The sequence below is a fragment of the Opisthorchis viverrini genome, assembly GCF_000715545.1.
Source record: "Opisthorchis viverrini unplaced genomic scaffold opera_v5_354, whole genome shotgun sequence".
NCBI classification, from domain to species: Eukaryota; Metazoa; Platyhelminthes; class Trematoda; order Opisthorchiida; family Opisthorchiidae; genus Opisthorchis; species Opisthorchis viverrini.
The window spans coordinates 325,134-334,967 of record NW_008752014.1 but is presented as its reverse complement, the minus strand read 5'-3'; the positions used below and the strand labels follow the sequence as shown (position 1 = coordinate 334,967).

General features: G+C 39.9%; 1 protein-coding gene across 1 annotated transcript; it reads right to left on the bottom strand.

The window, feature by feature from the left end:
* Positions 1-256: 256 nt before the first annotated feature.
* T265_10341 (hypothetical protein) lies at positions 257-8,903 on the bottom strand (the record flags this gene model as incomplete). Its single annotated transcript, XM_009176682.1, has 7 exons — positions 257-524; positions 4,794-4,860; positions 8,150-8,322; positions 8,361-8,524; positions 8,565-8,619; positions 8,655-8,736; positions 8,791-8,903. The coding sequence occupies 7 exons, from the start codon at positions 8,901-8,903 to the stop codon at positions 399-401; spliced, it is 780 nt and encodes a 259-aa protein (XP_009174946.1).
* Positions 8,904-9,834: the final 931 nt, after the last annotated feature.

The window sequence follows — 9,834 nt, the reverse complement described above, 5'->3', positions numbered from 1 at the left end:
TTAGATATATACACATTTATCGTAGGAGATTTATTATGCTCGAAATAGTGTCCTCTGAACTGAAAAACTTTATACAAGCAAAATAACAGGATGTTATTTCTAGGACCGAATGATCAACTTTAGCGTCTGCTTGTCACGGTGTATTTTCTCTGTGTACGTATGTCTCACGCTACTGGAAATGTACCCAGTAAGTCTGCCTTGTAGTGAAGCATTCTGTTAGGCAACTCCGAAAGCCCAGTGACGTTGTGAACGCTTTCATCTCATCGGTCACTAGCACTGCACCTCATGATTTTAGTAACCGAGTCCGAATGTGTAGGGATTTCTTTTCAGCGTAATTCCTGAACTGAGAACAGACAAAATTTTTGAATTTATGGTTGCAGGTTTTAATTCAAACACGTTTAGAAGTCACCACATCCAAATATATGGTACAGTAGAATAACATTCCTTTTGAAGGGATCGACGATGGCGTAGAAGAATGTGTTGGGATGCCGTACTGTCGATGGAAAAACCACACCTGTGTCATCCTGGAAAAAGAACGGAAAATTGAAACCGATCCAAAGCCCTTATAAGTAATATTAAGAATGACCACATTGACTCAGCCCAAAATGTCTTTGTTAATTGAACTGCTTATAATGAAAATCAGCAGTTTATCAGAACGTCAAAAGCTCAACCAGGTGGAGTTGTTAACCTACAGATAGATGATTCTTACAGTCTTTGGACAGCAGGAAACGTTAGTGCGAAAACTTATTATGAAATTCAGTCTTTTCAAACTCTTTACCGATAATCATATGGCGCTACCTAAAAGTCTATGGAAACCCTCCCATCATCCTTTACTGATTTCATCTTTTTTGGGACGGATCCCCGTGTATTTCCCAATCTTATTTACTACTCAAAAACCGAAATTTACGTAAAAGTAATGTGCTGGTGATAACGGCGTACTAAATTGAATCCCAGCAGAATTCCTTTTATACCGTATTATTTTCATATTGATTTTTTACTCGCATAAAAAACATCAGTCCGCCTGAATTAGACCCAATAAAGATGAAAAAAGAAACACTGTGGGAGATAAAGAAATCTAGCATTTGTCTAAATATAGAGAATAGAGACACTCCGATTCTCTCCACTCAAATGGTACCCCTGGATATGAACTGAAAGAACAAACGTTCGTAACATCGGTCTTTGTAAATTAAATTCAATCATGGAGTTAGGTTACGCAGATCTACCATTCTAGGTAGATTTTATAAACAGCCGAGAAGGCTTACATAAACTTCAATCCACTCTGTCAAGTCACACATTGTCAGTCCCTTATGTTCGACTACTTGACTGGCCAGAAATAGTGCCCTCCGTGTTTCTTGTGCATTCGTTTCCTTGTGGAACATTAGGTTTAATTGTGCTGAAGTCCACTGATTTTTTAATAAACTGACTGAGTCTATTAAAATTTCGCGTTCACCAAATACCCTTAAGGGACCAGACCAAAATGGAGACTTGTGTGTGTTGTTCGAAGAAACAGCATATATTGACAGAGAGGAAAAGCAGAGCCTCAGCAAAGTAAAAGTGCTGCTCGCTTGGCAGAGAGTAATAACGTTTAATAGTGTAATGTGGATTCACACTCTTGAGTTTAGTAAGAAGCCATCTTGGTTTACTACAACTGGTTGGTTTACTACCGCAGACAATGGTCAGATTGAAACAACTGGGGGTGAAGAAGACGAGCGCTGGTGAACCAATAGCTGCAAGGGCAACTGACATTTCTGGGTTGCCAAAGGCCAGAAAGTCAATTTGTTTTAGCGACATACACTCATTTGCAATCCAATCTGGTTTTGACGGGATACTAATCTAGAATCCACCTGAGTATCTAGTCTCTATGAATCTTGGGGTGACTTATTGTAAGGGTTTGGCTGTAAATCCCTATATGTCAGCAGACACTTGGATCTAATTGCGAGACACTGCTCGGTACCCATGGATTAGTGCTCTGGCTGGCTTGATAGCGTTTAAACAAGAGAGTGCAAGCAGCAATGCTGATCACATAACAGATGCGTTCGGAGCCACACCGGGATCTTACTAAGTTTTAACCGCATTGGACAATGTGACGTCTCAAACACTGCGTGCCCCGCAAGAAAGCAGAACGTGGCCACCATCGCTTCCCATTTTGTTTTGGACATTGCTACTCTCGCTGTCATTTTTGTCTTGTTAATCACGCTAAGCTTCAATCCCTAACGCTGCTTATCAAACAAAAGCATTATAAAAATATCCGCCCATCTAATGCGCAGGATTCGAAGTATTCTGAATATACTGAATCACAAAACACGCAAGAAGCAGTCCCAGTTGTCTACAGTTCTCGCAAGCTATTGAAAATTTCATTTTTAATTCACTTTGAAAAAGTCTCACTTCTAAAAAAATCCGTTGCTTTTTTAGAAAATAAACTTTGTTCATACACAATGTACTTCTTTAAAACTACGCTAATAGAACAAGTAAGCTTGAATACAAAACCATCTTCAGTTAGGGCTTCACCTGTGAAGCAGATCTGAGGAGCTGCGTAAACATTCAGTATGATGAGCAATACCGACTGGATTAAGTGTAAGCGTATCAAAATAATGATTATCTTGATCTTATCACTCATGCCAGATGAAGAATGATAAAGCAAACAAACTTTATACAAGGTTCAGACCGGTTAATCACGTAGATCTCAGGTTTCTTTGGAGCACAGTCACCAAATTGGGTAAAACAAAGAAATTTCCGCCCCTGTATAGTCGGTGAAATAGTTGAGAGCTGTTTCATCTTTAATGGAGTAAAATGGTAGCATTTTTTGAAGCTCCGTAGAACGTTCTTGTATTACTTGTTTGTAGGCATATACGGTGAATTTAATAGTTGGTAAACATGAGGTTTCAAGGTCGTCACTCAAACCTTTTGAAGTTTGATTAACGTATTATCCTAAACTAACTCGGGTTGATAGCAAAAGTAGTCTTCCAATAGTGTGCCGGTGGGAAGGGGGTTTTAAAGTTCCCCAATAGCACAAAAATGACTATATTTTGTCTACAAGCATTGCCAATTATTCCATCCGCAATTTATCGATGCTGATCTCTGACCACTGTCGGTAAGCATTGCCCAGTTGTTCGAACTGGTTCAGAGACACACAGCATCCATCGTCCCTGGACGTCACCTGCCACTAATTTCGTCTACAATGCATCGTAAAACTTATTGAGGGAGGCTGACTTCCATACTTATATCCTTAATAGCAAATAGTGAGGAGTGTCGTTAACTTCAGGTAATACCAATTGTTTTGTTTGGGAATTCAAAGGCACACGACTGGCTAATTGGCTACAGAATGATATATGAATGCCGTAGTTTAGGTTCTGTGCTGCAACACACCGCATCAGATATACTTCTGAAGCCGCCCGCCATAACAATTAACCCGCTCTATGCTCTTTGTTTTACACCCACCTGCATTCCACTAAGCGTTGAGGCGGAAAGATCGACAAAAGTGCTCCTGGATTATTTAGGAGTTTCCCCATTGCTGTCATATTAGTTCTACGTTGTAATGCGCCACCAAATGGCAAACCTAAAATCTTATCTAGCATTTGTTTCAAGACAGTAGGTTAGTGAAATCTCTTTTTGCGTTTTCGTGACTCATTCTATGGCAGGAACGGTCTGCTGACTTGCAAGTTGCATTGAGAAGATTTTTCTTTGATTGCAATGTATACCAACCTCAACAATAGCTCGTCACCAAAAGTAACCAATTTCGCATGGCCGAGCATTTTCATCTCACAAGTACAGCATGGCAAAACCATCGCATGGGGTAACAGGCGACAGCCTTTTGAAACCTCGAATAATCCTGACCCACAAATCCATACAAACCACATGGTACTTAAAATGACTCGCGCATTACCTGGGTCTGTTTCGGTTATTTCAGAATTCCCTTCTGTTTGAACACAAACCAGAAACTTAGGTGATGCTGTTTGCCAAAACTAAAAGGCGCAAAGAACTGGTTACATTTACGGTGGAAATACGAACAGTTGCACAGCAAATTTATTGAGTGGAACTTTCCGCTTTTTCGATCGGTAGTGGCTTTCTCTGTCAGGGGAACAAACTTTAACTTGCTTCTCAGAAACTCTATAAGACTGCTGTTTATCGTGAGTTCGGCTTTTAGCAAATGTTGCACACAGTGTTTGACCTTAAGGCATAAATTGAAACAGGACGCTATTATTTATATCCAAGCCAAGCAAAATTGCACCAGCTAACATCCGGTACCATATCAGCCACGTCGGAAATGACCCAAAGATTAACAAAATTTGTTCATTAAGTACAAACACGTATGAGATTTTGACTGGTTTTGAATAGTTTGGTCTGTTTTTCTCAGCCGACGGGCATAACATAAATTTTCTCGGGTTAAAATAGAAATTTGAGAGCAATTTTACGTTACCTTTATTACAAGTATCATTATCACTTCACTTATTATGCTAATTTGTATTGTAGACTTTGAGATTATAGTGCGGTTCTTTTTTCAACTAATAGGTTGAAAACTGTAGTCACTCAGGAAACATTTGATGTTGTGAAGTTGCGCAGTTTGTGTCGGATAGAAGCAATTGAAATAATTAGAAGTAACAATGTCGCTCAACTGGCTGAAGATAAATCGTGTTAAGCTATACAGTCTAAACTAGCAAGCCAATCAAATACAAGTTACTAACAAACAGATGACCATTTTACAAGCGAAACTAGGTATGATTGAAATTTTTAGATAATCAAAACAATCCACGGTGTTTTCAGTATAACCACAAAAAATGTGTGGTTCTGCTTACCTCAAGTTCTACTTTGTAGACTAACGATACAATCTGCAACTCCTTTGTGTCAGGGTTTTTCTGTACGCTGGGCATTGAAAGAAAGAAATTGCAAAGATAAGTGTTTTAATATCAGACCCATCTTCTGCCTTACCCTAAATAAAAATGATTAAAGATATATCTTTAAGAACCTATCCTTCTAATGAATTGATGGGATGTAAAATGAAAAAGCTGGTTTAAGTGGATTTTTTTGTGCGTAGTGTATGTTCGTATCTAAACTTTCTTCCTGAAGCATAAATACATAGAAGGAGTCGTGCTTACGACTGTTATTATATCAGAGAGCAGTAATCAACTATTTTCAACTCTCATACAGTTGGTCTCTCCATCAGAACAATCAACGGAGTCCACTTGTGAATCTTCATGATAACCTATAATCCTATTTTTACCACTTCTGACACAACACCAACCTTTTGCAACTTACCGGATGTCGAACTTTTTCTGATCGAAATAGCATCAGCCAAAATTTACGCAAACCGTCTCGTTAGATCCCAATAAATTGGTGAGTCTCACTCCTGTGACAAACTGCTTGTATTCCTAAATATGCACAATCAGCGCTCGCTTAGATGACCAGCCACACACTTTGCGGCATTTACTTTTGAAAACACTTTTACCAACAGTACCAAGACATCACATCTTTGCGCACGTATTTAAAGTTCTTTTATTCAAGAACCTAACGAAAGAGATTGTCACGTTTCCTTGTATGACACTACTTTTTTCTGACTGCATCAAGAACCAACATTTCAACGTTTTTTAATGACATGCTGAAAGAAATTTGGCGAAACTGATTTCGTCAACTGAATGGCGTACGTCTAACAACGCTTATCTGACGGTGAACTAGAAGACAAAGGTTTATATATAGCATTTCCTGATATCAAGGCACCACGCATTCAACTCAACGCTAGTTGTTTACCTATCTGCACGAACTTCATTCCGACTACTTTTCTTCAGTGCGCATATTTGTACGAAATAACGGAAATTGGCAACACAATTCACAAGTGATTTTTTGCACATCTGGTACACATTCTACAGGGTCCATAAAAATGAACCTCAGGCAACCCAACTTAGATATCTTAGAAAGCCAATTGATACACCTAACAATGTACGATACTACCACCATTTCATTATCCCCCTACTTGCTACACCTAAGCGCACCTTGATCAATTGATTTGTCTGGTTGCACCTATTTGGCTCCCATCACCCTCGTTCAGGGCACATTGGGTGTGCGTCACATCCTGTAACGTTCTCACCATTTTAACTCAAAATGACTCTGGTATCCTGAAGAACCCTGTCATCCTAAAAAGGCCAAATATGAAACTCAGCGTTGAATTTGCCGTCGTGTTTTGCAGCACTATGGGTAATCCAATGTACGCTGTCGCTGAAATCGGCACCAGGATCCCCAGGACAGCGGTACACCGTCTTAAACCAGCATCTACCAAAATGATTGTGTTTACCTTTAGCTCACATCTTTAATTCCTCGGAATTTTTATCACCGCTAACGTGCAAAAGATACGGTAGACAATTGTCTGTCCCATTTCCGCTTGAGTGATTATATCGGTCCCCAGAACATCACCCACAGTGTGAATAAGATTGCAGACAGCAATGAAAATATCTGTCCATCTTTTTCTTGTTCATTAACTCCAAACCACTTTGCAACTGGTATTTTTTTAGTACCGATCCATTCAGATATACTTTCTTCCAAAAGTTTTTTGTACTGGCGAAACTAGGAAGACTACCGCAGAACGAACTAGAATGTGAGGCATGTTAAAGCCCTATATTGGCCACCCTTTAGGCGTTCCTTGAGTGTCTTATATGTATGTGTTCTCCGAGGAAACTTAAAGTTGTTGGAGACCCCCAAACAACTAAAGAAAAGGAAAAACTTCTAGCCTATTACAACAATGCACTCGATGACTACTTGTCGTTAAGTAAAGAGGGTTTTTGTCTTACTCGGTCGGGGAAATAACAGACGGCCTTTCCCAAAAACTATATACTATTTAAAATAATAGTTTTTTTCAATAAGCCCTTTGGCCTTGAAACAGTATCCAAATATTCCAATGGCTCAACAATTAGGAGTCAGGCTATCTAAAATTCCGCCCACGTCTATACTGATGAGATCTTGCACGTAGAGTTCCTACTAAATTTGAGCCAAACATTTGATGATTTTGTATCATGAGATCATTTTCACTAAGAAGCCTTGTTCTCCAGGCACATATCTCAAATTTTTCGAAAATCTTATCGGTCACACCTGAATGATGTATCTGATATAAAAGGCAGTCTTATTTGGATCACCTTACGAGGAAGCACTTGTGTTAATGGCTAATAATTTTACCTCTTTTTCAAAAAGCTATTGCGTTGCTTGCATAAAAATGGTTACATTTTAATTCTGTAGGGCCACAGGCTCAAAAATTTTGTTCTTCATGGCTTCCACTGCTCGATAAAAGTAAGCAATTGAACATTCTACCAAGGTTTGATTTACCAAAAAAGACAGCTGATGCCATTGTTTCCAAACATTAATAGCCCATCATTTAGTTCAGTTATTATGAATTTTTATGCATTCATTGAAAATGGTTGCGTTGTTTCTAGAATCCACCTTCACATCGCAGTTTTCTAAACAGTCGTCTTCTTGTCATTGTCATTTGTCCACCCTATAGGTGAAAAAGCACAAGACTCAATTTTCATTCTTGTTAGAGCTCGCCAGCAGTGCATATATGTGGCCGTGCGGATTTGAACTCCAAACGTCTGACGTGTTTGCAGGTTCACCTACTCAGACTGCTGCTGAGCCCCAACAACAGGGGAACTTCAATATACTGTCTGCTCTTTCCCTGCGGACTAATCAACATAATCGCAGCTGAAAGATCGTTTAAGTAACCGTGCTGTCAATCTGAATAAATTGTTGTTCTGTTTGAGCAATTTTCGGTAGACATATTAGGCATTAACAAAGCAGAACACACAATAAAATTTTCCTCCGACACGTCTGCCAACCAAATTTCAGATACAATCGTATATGCAAGTATTTTCATGACAGGTTTCACACGTGTTGAAATTTGAAATATTTTAAGGCTGAGCTCAAAACGTCTTTGTTATTTACCTCTCCCAAAACGATATACTGAGTTGCCGTGCCCTGGCAGGCGGCAGACGCAAGGCCGGTACCGTGGTCGATAACAAATAGCGAGAGAGTTCCAGTTTATGTGAGTGAAAACCCTCAAGTCATAAATGTTTATTCCATTACAATGGTTACTCATCAAAGATTTGGGATAAAACAGGTAGGATACTATCAAAATGGGACAACTATCGTGCAAGATAAACAACAGTAGCAATACCTCAATAAATCTCTATACAGCTTCCGAGTGAACTCAATGTACACGTCAATATTTTCTTCACTCTGGCACAATTCACCACCGATGCATACGTGGGCAAATAGCCTGAAAAGAAACTCGGCTCGTTGGGCCGCACTGACTTCCGAAAAAGGATAATGTTCTTCATCTAGGAAAAACTTTTGAGGCAAAACTACATCAAATCATTTCCACTCACTTTTCTGAGTTCATCAGACACTAGAACTGACTGAATCACATCGTCGTAACATTTCTTTATCATGCCGTTTTCGCGCGCCGTCAAAGCCTTTATTTTACTGCAGATTGTCATCTCTGTTGATCCACATGGAACTTTCTCCACTAATAATTGCCTGTATTCTGGAACTTACGTACCGAAGTTCACTTGAAAAGTGGATAAACAAACCTGCTAACCCATCTTCTTTCAGTGCACGAACAACTCCCGGTGACTTGAGTAAACACTTGCACACTTTATGATAGAATAAACCAACTATACCCCAATGAATATATTATGGTCATACAGCTTGAAGTTTTCGTCAAAGCTGAAAGTTCGAGCGTGCAGGCGACCTTTCATTGACCTAGTTTATTGGCACATCCTGAATATTCTCTTCCGAAGATAACAGTTTCAATACCATTTCATTAAACTTTCGATGGCTCCTTTTGAAGTTATGCTGGGATACGTTCGACCTTTAAGCTCGGTGAACGAAAATGCGTTATCCCCCACGCAAAAGCCGGTGCGCGTCATCGGTTTGCAACCTATAAATTGGTGTTCAAGGTAGTTGTCAACATAGATGGCGTATTAAAACAATGGGACAGAACATTTTTGGAAAAGTTTACAGAAAAATTGGTGGAGCCAGACGAAGCCTTCAATTTCTTGCACAAAATATACCACAGGACCAAGGTGCTGTGGCAAGAGAAGCACCGTATTCGCCCTTTTGATCATCAAACAGTGTTTCAGCTTTCCGCTGCACTGCACCATGTGACTACGTAAGTGAGCCATTTTGTTGCTCAGTTACCAAAAGGCCGAGTCAGCAGGCAAACAGCCACTGTAGCTGCGACCAAAACACTCCCTCTTCCGGTTGCTACCTCAACCATTCTCTCCCGCTGGTTTAGGGATTTCCTTTCAAACGTATCAGTTGCCAGATCTGAACTGACAACCTATCTTGGTTGGAGTGGATGTATCAGAATGACAAAAGTAAAGTTCTGGGGAGGGTATGTACCACTGAGGCGTAAGCGTAAAACGGTCTAATCTTGCTTTATTATTTGCTGTACTGTTTCCATTGCCAGTTGCCTCAGCTAAGTGCGGGACGTAGAATTAATGGGCCACCTTTCCATTCGACAACATTTTAGCGCACAGAGCCAGTTGGACTTTACTCTACCCATTTCCAAACCCTTTTCTTGGAATTAGGTATCAACACCTCGCTGATGACCAGCATCATGCCACGTTATTTCATGAATGTTTGCTGGCATATAGGACTGATGTTATCACCTCGATTAGTGATGAAACATTTACAATCAAATTGCCCGCTCAGCGAATTGCTTTATTATTTGCTGTACTGTTTCCATTGCCAGTTGCCTCAGCTAAGTGCGGGACGTAGAATTAATGGGCCACCTTTCCATTCGACAACATTTTAGCGCACAGAGCCAGTTGGACTTTACTCTACCCATTTCCAAAC